This window comes from Apiospora hydei (genome assembly GCF_038363865.1).
Source record: "Apiospora hydei strain CBS 114990 chromosome Unknown utg000007l_segment0_segment0, whole genome shotgun sequence".
Taxonomy (NCBI): domain Eukaryota; kingdom Fungi; phylum Ascomycota; class Sordariomycetes; order Amphisphaeriales; family Apiosporaceae; genus Apiospora; species Apiospora hydei.
This window is the reverse complement of record NW_027117366.1, coordinates 2,456,044-2,471,906: the sequence shown is the minus strand read 5'-3', so window position 1 is coordinate 2,471,906 and position 15,863 is coordinate 2,456,044. Positions and strand designations below refer to the sequence as shown.

Genomic DNA, 15,863 nt, shown 5'->3' with positions numbered 1-15,863 from the left:
TCATTTTCCGTCCATAGAGCTGAGACGTATCTCCACAGCCCTTCTGTGAGCCTCGAGCTCCTCGACCTTTGCCAGCTGCATCACAGCGCTTCCAACATTCCTCAAACCATCGGCAGTCAGGTTCGAACTGGTGATGTGCTTCAAGAACGATCCCAGGTTGACGCCCGAGTACTGCTTTGCGTATCCATACGTGGCTTTTCTCGTATTAGCATCAGTTTACTATTGGGACGAAGGGCGAAACAAGAACTTACGTAGTGAGTGGTTGACGCCAGCGGAGTAGTCGCCCACACTTTCAGGGGTCCATTGGCCAATGAATACACTGCCCGCATTCATGACCTTATCCACAACCTTCTCGGCGTCCTTGAGCTGCAGAATCAAGTGCTCAGGCGCATAGTCGTTGCTGATGACCATGGCCTCATCAATGTCCTTGACCTGAATGGTGACTGAGTGGCTGATGGCGCCTCGGACGATGTCAACACGCGGCAGAGCCATGGCCTGCTTGTGAAGCTCGTCCTCAATCGCCTGCAGTTGTTGCTCATCGAGATCAATGGCAATGAGAACCACTTGACTGTCCACGCCGTGCTCAGCCTGTGATAGGAGATCCGAGGCCACAAAGGCAGGGTTCGCCTCGCTATCAGCAATGACGAGCACTTCGGACGGGCCTGCCGGCATGTCGATGCCGACACCAGCATTGGTATCGTTGCTCACGTACATCTTACCAGCCGTGACGAATTGGTTGCCGGGTCCGTAAATCTTATCCACCTTGGTGACGCTTTCCGTACCATAAGCCAAAGCTGCGACAGCCTGCGCCCCTCCTGCCAAGACGATACTCTCGGCACCGACCTTGTGAGCAACATAGACAATCTCAGGAGTAATGCTACCATCCGATCGAGGGGGCGAGGCAAGCACGATCTTCTGGCAACCGGCAACCATGGCAGGAACGCCAAGCATGAGAGCAGTGCTGGGCAGAACAGCCGTGCCACCGGGAACGTACAGACCGACTCTCTCGATAGGTCTCGAGAAGCGGCTGCAGATCACACCGGGCATGGTCTCCACCTTCAACGGCTCTTCCTTCTGTGCCTCGTGGAACTTGCGGATGTTCTCAAAAGAGACATCGATAGCCTTGATGGTCTCTTCGGGCAAGTTCATCAATGACGGGGGAACGGCGCCTTCAGAACAGGTGAAGTCAAAGAGGTTGCCTTTTCGAACTTGTGGGTGTACGAGAGAAGTGCCTTATCGCCGTTCTGTCTGACATCGTTGATGATGGGGTGGACAATGCCCATGATCGCCTCGGCTGACTTCTGAGATGGGCGCTTGAGGGCCTCGGTCACCTGTGCGGTGCCCATCTTGCCAGCGTCAAGGCGCTTCATTGAGATTCTGTCCACTTCCGGGGCAGTCTGGGCTTCCCGCAGCGGGCGCCGATGTGAGCGGAGTGGTGGAGTCTTTAGCAGCCTCCTTGGCCTTCTCAACTGTTTCGTTCGTGATGCCTTCCTTCTCGGCCCACTTGCCCTTTGCGTTCCCGGTCCTCCTCTTCACCTTCAGGCTCTTCGCATCCAAGTTCCTCTCGATATCAGACAGACTGACACCCTTGCTGACGGCCTTGGTAAGGGCGAAGTAGATCAGGTCAGCAGCCTCGAAGGCAATCTCTTCAGGTGTCTGAGCATCACAAAGCTCTTCGGCCTCTTCCATGATCTTAGCCCGCAACAGCTTCTCGTCGGAGAACAGACGCGCTGTGTAGGAGCCTTGAGGGGCGGACTCCTTCCTCGAGACTAGGGTTTGCTCCAGTTTCGAAACGCCCTTCAAGTCACCGAAGCATCCGAATTGGTTCAAGTGGCAGAACTTGCCCTTCTGCTTGATGATGAACTTCAAGGCGTCGTTGTCGCAATCAAGCGAAACTCGCACCAGTTCCTGGGTATCGCCTGACGTAGCTCCCTTATACCACAAGCCACGCTTCCGGCTCTGGTAAACACCCGTTTGAGTCTTTAGCGACTCAGCAACACTCTCCCTGGCTGCTGTAGACCAAGCCAAGGGCGATGCCCCTCTCGTCGCAGACGACGGTGGGCATCAGCTTGTCCGGGCGGTCCGAGATCCAAGCACCGGACAGCATGGTCGACACGAAGATCTTGGACTGGTCATCCTTGTTCGTAGTCAGGCCAGTGGAAGGCAAGATGGGGATAGCCGAGATCTGTGAGCATACAGCCACGAATTGCTCAAAGTTGGTTCCCTGGATAGGCTTGATGTAAGTGGGCGGCAGTTTCTCGGCCGTGGAATGCTCCAAAAACTTGGCGACATCGCACTTGTTGTGATCAAAGTCCTTGAGGAGGATGCCATACTCGGTTCCCACGGAAACGTTGCTGAGTTTGGCGACAGCTGGGGCGACGCGCCCCTTGAAATCGGCAAACTCAGCTAACCGTTCCGGCTGGACAAAGATTTTGCGAGCTCCATGGTCGAGCAGAGAGATGATGTCGTCCTTGGATTCGACAGCGGTAACGTCGAAGAAGGTGTGAAACTCGGAGCTGTGCTGGTCCAAGTAGTGAAGCAGCTTGTCGAGGTTTTGTTGAGTCACGTCGAAGAAGACGCAGCCAAGACAAGAAACCTCACCCCGGGACAGCCCCTCGCTGGAGTCGAGGCCGGGAGGTACCGCGACGCTGATCAGGAAGGGGAGGGGGAGAGTTGTCTCCATAGCAATTGGCTTGTTCAGTTTCGAGTCCTGTCAAGATACTGAGGGGAGATATGGAGAAGAGGGAAGGCGCCGTGAGTTAGTTGATCAATGACTTGATAAATAACAGTCTCTTTTGGAAAAATATGATGATCCTGTATCGGCCGACCTTTTGCTTTGGCGGGGCAAACGTCCAGTCATTCATCGGTCGCTCTCGCATTGCCAATTGCCCCTCCATCGAATGTGCAAACCGCCTGTTGGACCCGGTTTTTCGTCACTCGCTCCAAGCCTCCAAGCACCGGCAATTTAGGCTATGGTCTGTGCATCCAGTCCCTTTCCGTCACAGGCACAGGCAGGCACAGTCACAGTCACAGTCAATCACTTCAACGATGCTATATGAACTGAACCGGCTCTTGTGCGTAAAAGAAAAAAGATGATATCAAAGCTGTGTTCAATCTGCCTAGGTATGTATTTACGTTTCACGAGAAATCGGGTGTTACAACACGGTGGTGGAACACTTGAGTAAGACAGACAGACTAGGCTAGTTCAGTGGCGCCCAACGCACTTCTGCACTTCTGCACTTCTGACCGTCGGATTAACCACTTGCTGCTGCAGCCTACACGCCGTCCCTAGCGCGTACTTTTTGCTCGCTCTAGGCCTGCCGATGCATGCTGCTTCAATATCGACATCGATTTAAAGATTACCTAAGTTCATTTACCTCAAGTGACAAGCACAATTAACCTCACCGCGAACCTCTCTGTCTTGGTTGCTGGCGATCATTTTCCACAGCATCCTGTGTTGAGGAATTGGCAACACCAAGTCACCAACTACCAGACGCTCTCTTCCTTTGGTGGCGCTTTACTCCGGCCCATTGCTGCTTCATTAAACACCACAAACCTCGATGGCCTAGCCATCTTCGAGGGAAAGCCTTTCGCGTACCACACATTGGAGCGCAACCCTTCGACTTCTACTCACCCTTCGTTCGGCCCGTCTCACCATCAATGAGAACACAGCTCAATACCACCTTGCGATTCTCGCCGATTCCTTCAAAGACACACCAATACGCTACTACTAGCTAGTCACACATATCGTCCATCATCATGGCGACCGCCTCGCAATCACAGCCCAACGGCATCCCCTCCTCCTCCGCAGTTTCGGGGCCCTCCCAGTCACAACCCACCCAAGCGACTACCTCGAGTACTCTGCCAGCCTCTTCACAAGCTACCGGCGCCGCAGCTGGCCCTTCACCCTCCGCACCCAACGGCGGCGCACCCTCCACCTCGGCGCCCCGCCCGCGCGACGCGCGCACCATCGAACTGCTGCTGACGAGCCAAGGCGTGACCTCGTACGACAGCCGAGTTCCCCTCTTACTGCTCGACTTCGCCTACCGACACACCTCGTCCGTGCTATCGGACGCGCTGCACTTGACGACGGACCCCTACACGTCGGCCGCAGGCAGCAAGCCCTCGGGGGCCTCGGGCGCGGCACCCAGCGCACCCGCTAACATCGACGCGGCCGTGAGCACCAACGCCGTGAGCCTGGCGGTGGCGTCGCGGCAGGCCTACCAGTTCCGGGGTGGCAGCGGGGCGGGTGGTTCGGCCGGCGGCGGCGCCAGTAAGGACTGGCTCATGGAGCTGGCCAAGGAGCGCAACCGCGTGGCCCTGCCGCGTGTCCACGCCCACGAGTGGGGCGTGCGCCTGCCCAACGAGCGCTTCGTCCTGAGCGGCATGAGCTGGGGCCTGAAGGACCGCTGGGGCGGCAACGGCGGCGATGGTATGGTCGACGACGACGATGAGGACGAGAGCGAGCCCGAGGGCGGCATGGAGGATGCCATGGAGGGCGTCGAGACTCTCAACAAAGAAGGTGCTGATGCCACTAAGGATAGCGAGGGCGGACTGGGTGAGATGCTCGAGGACGACATGGCCGATGACGACGAGGATATGGACTTGGAATAAGACCTAGACCCGGCAAATACGTATGCTTTTGGGAGGGGGAAAACAAACCTGATGGGCGGTTATGCTTTATTAATTCTCCAAAGAGCCCGAGACTACCACGTACAGGCGTTTGATGGCGTTTTTGGGGATCATCGATTGGATGATAAGGGGAATTTTCTACACTCAGCATGCATTATTAGGAAGCTCGCAAAGTTGGAGTCTCAGACGACGCAAGAATTCGTCAGTGAATGGTTGATTAATTACATCACCAGACAAGCAGCACATTAGGTAGCTTCCTATTGATAAAAGAAGTGCTGAGGATCTCTGGGAATATTACAGAAACACCGCTTCAATGTACATTAAAGATGTATGCTTTGTCTAATGATTCAAAAACCCCCAAAGTTGAAACGCCACGCTATGCATGCAGAGAGTCCTGGGTAAATATCAAGTCTCCCCTTCCAGTGAAACACCCAGCCATGCGTTGATATCCCGCCCTATGCAATGGTGTCTGTCGCCAGCTATGTTGAATACGATACTTGTCCTCTTCTTACTGCTCCATCTCCTTCTCTTGCCCCAGGTGCTGCACTCCAGTGATGATTTCAGCAAGGTCATCTTGCACGGCCACCTTGGGACTAGGAGCGCGAGCTTTCTTCACGTCTTCCGGGACGTTCAAAGCGAAACTCTCCTTTTCCACTTCCTCATCCTCGCCCTCATCCTCGCCCTCATCCTCGCCCTCATCCTCGCCCTCACCCTCGCCCTCACCTTCGTCCTCTTCCTCTTCCTCTTCCTCTTCACCCTCGACATCCTCTTCATCAACATCTTCGTCGTCAGCATCCTCGTCGTATTCCTCCATCATGGATCCCATCATGTGCTGCTCATCCTCGTAGACGCCGCTACCACTGAATATGCTCTCTACAGCATCGTCGTCATCGATGCGCGAGAGATAACTGTCGCCCAGGTTCCCGACGTCGTCATCATCTTCTTCGTCGTCGGCATCCTCATCATCTTCGTCGTCATCATCACTGGCGCTGAACTCGTCCATTTCCAGCGGCGGTTCCCGCCAGTACTTGAAGTCGGTATACTCCTCCCCACCCCCTTTGACCAATGTTGCTACCGCTGGGAAGTAATGGTCCACGACTTCCGTCATGTTGACGTAACTCAATTTGAGCTTGTTGAGAGATAGCAAGTCCAATGATACCTCGGCGTTGGAGTTGATAGTGAAAATACGGTTACGTGGTACATCGACTGTACGATACGAGATCTGATCGGTTAGACGATTCCCGAATCCCGCATAGAAGCAATGGCGATCCGGACCGTACAGGTTGCGTATATCTCGAAGGGTGGCCATCTTGAAGACGTGAGGTTTTCGAAGATAGATTTCGCGCCGGAGAGCCGCCATTGTCCGATCAGGGGACAGGATGGTCGGGCCGCGAGGAAGACGGTAGTTGTCCTGCACAACACCATTCAGGTAAGCTCTTGTTGTATCAGCTTGTCCCACCGACCGACTGGTGAGATACATAATGTTATAGCCATTGGCTACAATATCGCTGTACAGCTTGGCGACGCCTGCGTGCGTCCAGTCTCGACCAATCATGTTTAGTACATGGCCAAGTGCATCCGATTTGGTTATAGTTCCATCGATGTCCGAAATGACCACCGGCGTGTCGTACTTCCACAGGTACATGAAAGCTTGACAAGTGGCTCGGTTGACAGTGAAAGCCATGGAATTCTCACCAGGCTTGAGATTCAAGGTCTTCAGCTGATCACTAGTCAGCCGAAGAGTCTTGGCGTAATTCCTGTTTGGGTCGCCAGCGGAGCTTGATCCAGGAGTGGTCGGAGGCGTCCCAACGCTCGTCTGGCCTGCATCCGACTCACTACGGCGATGCGAAGGTAGCGGGGCCGACGAGGCAGAATCGTCACTGGCGTAGCCTGGATCCGACGCAGCATCGATAGCAATGGTTGCAGTTGGCCGCAAAGATGCAACTGTTTTCTTCATGGCTGCCTCTTTGGCGTCCTCACTGCTGTAGATCCAGAGGTTCCCTTTTTCATCCATGCCGAATAATGCGCCTATATCATAATCGCCCTCCATTTCTTCGGACAGGATCTTGCGCGCCACAACCTCGGCTCGGATAGCATCTTCTTCGCTGCTCTTGTAGCCTGTCATATCCAGCATCAGATCACCGGTTTCGGTCACCTTATTTCGGATGTTCGCAGCGTGGAGATGCTCGGACAAAGTCATGGCGCGCTGTACAGCCTCTTGTGGCGGCAGAGGAGGAGGGCTGATTGATCTATGGGACGGCTGGTTGCTATCTTCATGCTCGGATCCTTCGGGGAATTCATCTCGATCGCTCCGCGCCCGCGCATTAGACGGGAGAATATTGTCGCTGTGAGAAGGCAGTCGGTATGGATTGGGTAAATCTCGTGAAGGTGGACGCCCATTGCTCAGCGACGGGGACGTCGGGTGATGCACCATGTGCCCTATTGGCTACCGCATTAGTATATTTTCTCTCCCTTGAGCGAAGGAATGACGAACCTGGGACTGGCGTTGGCCCTGGCCGGCTTGCAGATAGAGACCGAGTAGAGGAGCCCGCGTGGCCAGATGGCTCGTCAAGCTGGAGCAGATCTGGCTCTTGCAAGGCATCAGGGTCATCTTGTTCTGCCCCAAAAGGTGGGCTCGAAGCCGGAGAGACGAGCGGGGAGGTCTGCAAGCTTTGTGGAATGGTGTCGCTGGTCTCGAAGACAAAGAAAGCTTCCCCGCCTTCGCCCAATTTCATAGAGTATTCCTGCTTCACTCCATTGACCTTGAATTCGACCTTCTTCTCGTATGGCCGCAAGAGTGAGAACTTCCCAAACCGAACGTGGAAAGGGGAGCAGGACAGGCTGCCGTCCTCCTGCTCGACCACGATCACATCAATGGCGCCACTAAGAGTCGAGGGGTTGATTGAGTTCCATGCGGTCGAGACCGAGTCGCTAATATTCCGAACGTACTGCATTGTGATACTCGGAAGGTAACGCAGCTAATTCGATTTCGGATGCAAAAAGCCTGCCAGGGAAAGTCGTCCGGCAGAAGGGTGGGTTATCCCAGGAAAGCCTACGAAAGGTGAACTTCCTTTTTCCCCCTTCCCTCTTTTGCTTTTATACAGCCGCAGGAGTGACCCGCCCTGCAGGTGCGAGTCTTTCGGGTGCCGGTTGGCCACAGACCTTATTCGAAAAGCAGCAATCGAGGCGATAAGTGTTGGCGGCCAAAGGCTGCTCGCCGGGAGTTGTTTAGACGCTGTCGCAGTGCAGTCGCGACAATAGCAGTCTGATTCGATTTTGATGTTGGAGTACTCAGTAGTGAGGACAGGCGCATTCGCAGGTGATCCAGTACGGTAACAGCAGCAGCAGCAACAACAAACAGACTTGAAAAGGAGCGAAAAGGAGTGAGAAAATAATATAGAACGTGGCTAGTCTCGCGGTAGTTTTTGGTGGGCTGTCACAAATACGAGGCAACGACTATATAAAGTGCGATTACCAGGACGTTGATTGTAACAGGTGACCGGTGGTCAGTCTGGTTTGGGGCGTAGGTAGCGGTTTTTGCTGGGGACCCTGGAGTGGCCGAAGTGACGTAGCTAGAGCAGAAACAATGCCGAGGTGCAGCTGGCGGAGCTAATATTCAGGTGTGACTTATGTATTTGCGAATAGGTAAAGCAAAGTAGGTACAGCAGAGACAGCACAGACAGGGGCAGAGTGCAACGCCTTACGGGGCAACCGGACGAGAGACTCGAGAGTAGGGACGATCAGAACATGATCACGACGGGTCTGGGAAGATGTCGTGTGTTTTGACTTGTAGAGACAAAACAAGAGACGAGGGGGAATGCTCGCAGGGGCTCACTGGCTCACTGTGTGTGTCAAAGGGTCAAAGAGTTGAGACATTGGGGAGCAGTAAGGCGAGCGATCTGTACTTCTTTCAATGAAATGATGCACTGTTACACACACCCAGGCCCAGGACCAGGACGCAGCAGCAGCGCCCCAGCACACCAACACTTTTTTTGGTAGGATCCCCAGCGTCTACTAGCCCAAATCGGGAGCCACACCCAGCTGACTCTGCTAGCAGCAGCTGTCTAGGTCCAGGCCGCCGGCGCTCGTCAGCAAATAAGCTGCAACGGCCCATCTGACACGAGTCGCTTACAAGTTACGGGGATGCCTGCGCAAGCATGTGGTCTTTTTGTTGAATCCAATAGGGCTTTCCATCGGTTCCCCCAGGCCGCGAGGGGGCTCAACGCTCATCTTATCGTATATCCATCCATCCAAGCATGATCAGAGGGAGGTCCTGCTAAAACGCAAGACTATCGGACAATATTTGCCCTGGCCCGAGATGAGATGAGGAGACAGCAACAATATTGCGTTCGTGTTTCCTAGTACGACGACCCTTCAATAAAGTACATAAGCATGCGTGCGTGTGCTATCCATGCCAGGGGCACTTCAGCCCAGCACTTCAGCCCAGCCAGCCACCGTATCGCCATGCAACTGCTGCAACTAGCTGTTAGCCAGTTGTTTCGACACGCATAGAAGCTGTTTATGCGTCTCGGTGCTTGACCGTGGTAATACATGACCCTTTTCCCCTCGGGCGTATTGTGGGTTCGGTAGCACCATTGGTCTAGAACAACGCTCGGGATCTTCTCCGTCGCAAAACTCCATGCTCATTCATCCAGGACGATGCTGAGGAAGTTTACTGTCAACGCCGACACCGGTCTGCCTTGCGACTCGTCGCAAACCTCATGGGAATATCTCACGGGTGTCTGCGATCCAGCGACTTCTCCCACATGTTCTCGCCAGATGTAACTCCCGTTCCGTCCGCCCCTCGTTGTCGGGCTGCCGGGGGCATCGCATGCCAATTTCATTTCTGACCAGGTCGAAAGGAGACAGCAGGCCCACTTGCTGGCCGAGCCCCAGAAAAATGCCATTCCGCGTGTGCTGCAGGCCTTTTTGCAGCATCCCCTCTTAACTCGATGAAGCGCAGCTGCCGGATGGCATGTGACAATCGATGGTCAACTAATCTATATTCTCTGCTCCCGGAGTGGGCCGTCACTTCATGATCCCCACGACATGGAAGCTCATTCGCAATACTCCAATAGACACATGCGCGTTAGGGCTGTGAGAAGAGTGCATGTCACTTAGCATGTGCGGATGGATCGTGGTCTCTGATGTAAGGGGCGCGATGTCTTGATTGAGAGATGGACAGTAATGGCACAGGAGCATGCGTACCTATGCACTGTACATTGATACATGTGGTCGCCGTTGACGCTGTAAGTCATGACCGACTGACAATAATCCCGCCTATTGGAAAATACCAACACGGGATTGGCTCACCCATCCTGTCTCATATCAAACCTGAACTCTTGAAGCATTCATCTATGATAACGACTGTTGGTAGTGATGAGAAGGGACAACCAATAGCTATTACACTACAACTTTCCCCGGCTTATATTATTGACTCAATGTGCCAAGAAAAGGACTCGATTGTAACTGATATTCTCAGGGCTGAAGGGGAAGGCTACCTAAGATAGATCCCACCTTGAACACATGGACTTATATTAATATGTCCTGACCTACAGTACTCGAGTGTGAAGCTGAAAAGCGTACCTACCGTTGGAATGACCTTGGTACTCGGAGCTAGGCAAGCCGAGACAGTTGACGATGGACGGAATACGAGTAGCTGGTAGTAAGGTAGTTTATATGTGGTGTACATTGGTGCAGTACATGAGGTAGATACGCCTTGGGACGTTCAACTTAGATGGACCTTATTTCCTATATCCAAGCCATCAGTTTTGGTATCCCACAAAGTGTACCTACCAGGTAAACTATATGCATGCGTGCATTATCAATGGCAAGAAGCGAGTGTGTACAGGCAGGTAAGCCTCCCACACACATGGCTTTCGTCATTGGACCGTTTCTAGCGTTGCGAGAGCCGGGGCGGCAGTTGAAGACATCCCGCCACTGATCCCGCCCAACCCATTCAAAGTAACCCTGCATGCAATAATGGTAGGTCGCCGGCATTGATGAGTACCATGCATGCTTACCTACCTTGCCTGAGGGGTGCATCGTTTCTTCGTCCCATCGATGTCGTAGCCTAGTCGAGTGATGGATAGGTGCCTAACGTTACTGATGTTGGTATCTGCATGCGACCAGTTTCCCGTCCCGGTTCTGCCTGCAGGCATTGGCAATTCGCTGCATTGGTGCCAGCTCATCCAATGCAGCAACGGGCTTCCATTCGATCATGCAACTGCTTCCAATCCGCTTTCATTCTGACAGATCTTCCTTGCTGCTGCCTGTCGCGGGGTACAGTAGGTAGGTAGTTGCGATGCCTTCTCTACATAAACATAATCGAGATAATATTTCGAGTGAGAGCAGTAAGCACATACTAGATGCAGATGGGCAGTAAGTATGCACGACGGCCGGGTAAGAAAGAACCTGGAGAAGAACGAGTCGTCGTTTGGTGGCGCTAGAAGTAGAGCGCCAACCTTGGAATCTTGGAAGTGTTTGCGCTTCACTTTCGCAGAGTTCTACCGTACAACGTACTGTACCACGTAGTAGGCAAATTACATGCTTCCAAAAACAGACTTCATTGTTGCGTTTGACTGCGGGCGCTACACCAGCGGTATTTGCGTATTGAGCTAGGTAGATCTTTGGAAAAGCATCGTCATCCACACCTGGATTTTGGGCTGGCTAGGCTGGCCCGACACCAGAGAGATTTGGTCGCCTCGCCTTGCAAGACTGGAGATTGGAGGCTCAGTCACCATCTGCCACTGGCAGACTGGCCCCAGTGCCCACACGGCTGGACACCGTCGCGGGAAGTCTACCAACGGACGGGTGGGTGACGGGGTTTCTGGTTGCTGGTTGCTGGTTGCTGGTTTCTGCAAGCCTTGCAGCGTGGCAGGTAAAACCTTACTGGTCACCAAGCAAAAAGCACTAAGCGGCCCGGCGGAGAGAGGAGAAACATTTTGCAATTCCCAGTCCCAGTTTGACGGTCCTGCCCTGCTGTCGACCCAAGACCCCCGACGGTATTACGGCTGCTAACGTTTAACCTTGCATTTCAATTACCGTACCAACTCCAGTCTTTCCTTTACTTTACACCCCCCTCCCCCTCCCTCTGCTTGGTTCGTTTTTTTCTTACCCTGTTTATCCTTTTGGTATGCTCTTTGGTCACCGGTCGATATCTCCCACGATATGTTATGGACCCCATGGGCGACGTCTGTTCCTTCAGTGTTGGTCGTCTGTGCCGTGCTTGCCTGGTGGTTTACTGAGCCAAAGACGGCTCACCTGAATGCCATCGTCACAATCGGTTTGATGCTATTCTTCTGGTCCATCGCCCCCGAGCTGGCCCAGGAGACGCCCACCTGGCTATATCAGGCCGCCCTCGGTTACCTGGCTACTTCGGAGCTCGACATCTTCATTTTGAGGCACTTCAACATGTTGATCACAGGTCTTGCCGCTACTTGGTATGTTCTAGCGCGCCGCAGCCTTGGCCCGTGGAACGGCGTACAAAGTCGAAATTCTAACCGCACCGTGTCTTCTACAGGTTGGCATACAGAGCCTGGCAAGTCCTTCGAAAACCTGTTCCCGAGCTGATCCATGTCCTTGGAGTCGAGGTCCCCGACCCTCCCGATGTCTCCCTCGCCGGCATTCGCAAAGATGCAGCAACTCTTAACTGGACTCGACCGCACGCTAATAGCTCAGTCGCCAAGTTCCTTATACAGGTCAATGGCGTCAATGGTATGTAACGTCGTCATGCAGAATCTGTGTGTTTGTCACAAGAGCCGGGAATCGCAATATTGACAGCTGGCATTTTCTAGTGGGCGAGTCGTCAAGCCAAGAGACTGCTATCACCGTGACTGGCCTCAAGCCAAGTCATTTCTATAACATCCGCGTCATCGCCGTATCGCACAGCAACTTCCAGGCTGGCAGCCGGTCTATTCGATTGCGCACTTACAATAAAGATGGCCGACCCGAAACCGGCAACGACAGGGTTCCTGCCAGCTGGGTACCCGAAGATCAGCCCTCTTCGTCAGCAGAGAGCCACGATGACGACGGAAACATAAGAGTACCTACCGCCGCCGTCGAAACGGCCTCGATACCCGAAAGTACAGCTGCTCCCATGCAAATAAGCTCGTCGGGGTCTGTGACGCGGCGCAATACCTTGACAAGGAAACACTCGCCTTCCACAGCCAGTATGGATCAATCAGTCAAGGATGCACTGGATAGAGTGCCCGAAGGATCTTTAGTTGAGCTAAGCGCAAGGTTTGAGAATATAAGGAAGGACACCGAAGAGTCCCTTGCACAACTAGAGAAGGACGAGAGAGATCATCAAAAGTGGTTGGATGAATTAACTGAGGAGAAAAAGACCAAGAAGCAGATCCTGAAGGAGAAGGACGAAACGACAAACAAATACAAAGCCGAAGTGAATTCGACGGATCGTGCCATGAGGAGTACCCAGACGAGGAAGACCAATGTCGAAAAGAGGTTGAGGGATAAGGAGAACGAGCGAAAGAAGCTGCATGACGATATTGCTAGGTGGGATAAGGACCTGGCCCAGATGAAGAAAAGGCAAGCTGGGTTCGAGCAGGAGAAGGCCAAAATCCAAAAAGACGTCGAAGAGCGGAAAAAGAGTACAGAGACCAAATCGAGGCTCTCCAGGCCAGCCTTGCACAAGAAGAAGCTGAGTTGAGGGAAAAGGGGAAGGAACTGAAAGAAGCCGAAGATCAGCGGAAGAGGCTTCCTGGCGGGGAAGAGAGCGAAGAATGGCGCGAACGAGACCGACAAACGCAGAGGGAGTGGGAGGGAAGGTGTAGAGACCTGAATCGTCGTATCTTCTTTCTCAATAGGAAACTGAAGGCACAAGACGACTATGAGCTGGTTTTGCGTACCCAACTTGCCACAGCCCAGCAGTCAAACCTTGGCTTCTCATACGCACAAGCCAACGCTTCTGGGGTCGACTTCGATCTCGCGAATCAGACACAACTCAAGCGCCGGAGTCGAACGGGAAACTCTATGCAAGGCGCAGCAGCACCGTCGCCATCTACGTCGTATGCGATGGAAGACAGGCAGCCTTATGTGCCGGCGAACGGATTCGATGGTGGTTTTCCTACGTCACGTGCTCCGACCATTCCCCCTGGCTTTGGTGCCAGTGCCTTCCCAAACTTCTCCGACGTTTCCGCTCCGTTGGATGACGAAGGGCTTCAAGCACTCACGGCTGGTGCGCCCCTGAGTCCGACTGCAACTTCATTGCTTCCGGCAACATTATTCGACACAGCTGACGACGACTTCCCACCAACCAGACCGTCAAGGCATGGGACCTTTGGCCAGCCGATGTCACCTGAAAATGACCCCAGTCCCCTATATCAGAGGGGATGTCGTATAGCGCTATGTCAAGCCCTCATGGCTCTGCTCAGCACCTGCCCTTCTCTCATTATGGCGGCGACGTCAGTGAGAGGGCGTCCTTGCGAGGAGACTATGGCACGGCATCGTCACCTGCTGCTCCTTCGGCGCAGACCAACAGGTTCTCGTTCTGGCCACACCGTCAAAACAAAAGCACGAACGAGCCACCGCCCCTAGGTTCTCTCAAGTCTGCGCAGAGCCAATCATTTCCCCGGCAAACTGATGAAAACGATGCTTTTCCGAACAAGAGGCGAATAAGTTTTTCGTCTGGCTGGGGCATGTTCAATCGCAACTCAGCTGGTCCTGCCGTGGGTGATAACGGTTTATCTGGGCTTCGTGGTGTTACCTCGCGACGCGGGCCTTTCTTTGCAGGTAATAATGCAAGCGGGTCCATTTTTCCCGAACGGGATCCTAGCAGCCCTAGGCCGCTCTCCATTGCCTCGTCCGAGCTGCCCAGGCCGTCTACCGAGAGTGGCCCGTCGATGTGGGGCAGATCTCACCCAAGTAGGATCTGGTCTCCCGAAGGCGCGGATCCTTGGTCAAGAACTGTTTCTAGGAGACCCTCTATCCATGGCTCCCCCTCGGCTCTAAAGACTACTTTGGCCGATGCAGAAGATGAGATTCTGGACGAGTCTGAGATCCGCCAGCCTCCCTTGGGAGTTGGTGTTATCGGCTCGAGACCATCTGCTGCCAAAGCACTGAAGCAAAGCCTTAACCCCAACGCACCATCGTTTATGGGAATGTTTCGAAGTAAGGAAAAGGATTCCCGAGAGGGCAAGGATAAGGTCAAGGCTAAGGGTAAAGATAAAGAGGCGCATAGGGAGGTCAATCCCCGCGTCTCGATCACGTCGTCCACCTGGGAACCAACGGAACGTCCATCTATGGACGAGTCGCTTGCGGAATCCCGCGAGTCGCGGGACACCCTTTCCGTTTCCGAGTCACACGAGTCACTCTCATTGGACCAATCTCATTCGAACACACCATCGGAACCGGCGCATGGGCTTGGACTGAAAGATCCAGAGAGCGGACTTAGGAAGCTTCTCCGAAAGGGGAGTTCGTCCAAGTTCAGTCTTTCTTCCATCCGCGGATCGAAGAAAGGCCCCGGAAGCGTCAGCAATTCGGATAAGAACTTGAATCTCGAACGTACGAGCATTGATATCGATGAGCATGGCCAAGACAGTGGGACTGGTGCGGCCGGGGCGGCACTGCTCGGGCGTAGCTACGACAGTGTGAACAGCAGTCCCAACATAGGAAGCGTGGGTGGAGGCCGGGCCAAGGACGGCCGGGCCAGCTGGACCGGACGGTTTACGATGAAGAAGAAGCAGGGCAAAGATAAGGACGAAGAATCTGCGCCTTCGACTCCGACTTTGGGTGCTACGTCGGAAGATCAATAGCAAAGCTTTGAATACTCTTTCTATTTCATTCTCACTCCTTTCCTATCCGATAAGTGCGGGCATGCGTGCTAGATTTGACATGTTGTAATATGCATCTAATTCGCTGAAGTAGCTTTGAGTAACTACGTAGCCATAGATTGCTCTTCTACAGTCCCAAATTTCCAGTTATATGTAATACTATAAGTACATATCTGACACCTCTCTTGACTCCGGGCCATTGGCGGTGAAAGATGGCAGAATATGGCTGGACGGTTGCTCGCTAGCTCCGGGAGCTCCTCTGCCCATAATCGGTCGGTCTCGGTGGATTCTGGGTTTCAAAGGGACCCAAGATATCCAGTCGGCAATTCGATTTCTAATCCTGAACCTAGGGACAGGGCACTTCCCTTGGATTTTTCATGGAACACACAACAGTAGCGGAGTGATGATCCAAGGTACCTAGCGCGCGCAACTTGCCATTCT

The 15,863-nt window shown here is 53.6% G+C and overlaps 5 protein-coding genes across 5 annotated transcripts; 2 read left to right on the top strand and 3 right to left on the bottom strand.

Moving 5' to 3' along the window:
• PG997_009862 (histidine biosynthesis trifunctional protein) lies at nt 1-1,346 on the bottom strand (the record flags this gene model as incomplete). The annotated part of the gene is made up of 3 exons (XM_066814177.1): nt 1-194; nt 252-1,122; nt 1,179-1,346. The coding sequence occupies 3 exons, from the start codon at nt 1,344-1,346 to the stop codon at nt 1-3; spliced, it is 1,233 nt and encodes a 410-aa protein (XP_066666139.1).
• Nucleotides 1,347-1,356: 10 nt separating this feature from the next.
• PG997_009861 (uncharacterized protein) lies at nt 1,357-2,683 on the bottom strand (the record flags this gene model as incomplete). The annotated part of the gene is made up of 2 exons (XM_066814176.1): nt 1,357-1,980; nt 2,057-2,683. 2 exons carry the CDS (start codon nt 2,681-2,683, stop codon nt 1,357-1,359), a joined length of 1,251 nt encoding a protein of 416 aa, XP_066666138.1.
• A 1,076-nt stretch (nt 2,684-3,759) lies between these two features.
• PG997_009860 (transcription initiation factor TFIID subunit 9B) lies at nt 3,760-4,614 on the top strand (the record flags this gene model as incomplete). Its single annotated transcript, XM_066814175.1, has 1 exon — nt 3,760-4,614. The coding sequence occupies one exon, from the start codon at nt 3,760-3,762 to the stop codon at nt 4,612-4,614; it is 855 nt and encodes a 284-aa protein (XP_066666137.1).
• Nucleotides 4,615-5,140: 526 nt separating this feature from the next.
• PG997_009859 (uncharacterized protein) lies at nt 5,141-7,586 on the bottom strand (the record flags this gene model as incomplete). Its single annotated transcript, XM_066814174.1, has 2 exons — nt 5,141-7,071; nt 7,127-7,586. 2 exons carry the CDS (start codon nt 7,584-7,586, stop codon nt 5,141-5,143), a joined length of 2,391 nt encoding a protein of 796 aa, XP_066666136.1.
• A 4,216-nt stretch (nt 7,587-11,802) lies between these two features.
• Nucleotides 11,803-15,404, top strand: PG997_009858 (uncharacterized protein; the record flags this gene model as incomplete). Its single annotated transcript, XM_066814173.1, has 5 exons — nt 11,803-12,074; nt 12,155-12,348; nt 12,429-13,146; nt 13,248-13,943; nt 13,994-15,404. 5 exons carry the CDS (start codon nt 11,803-11,805, stop codon nt 15,402-15,404), a joined length of 3,291 nt encoding a protein of 1,096 aa, XP_066666135.1.
• Nucleotides 15,405-15,863: the final 459 nt, after the last annotated feature.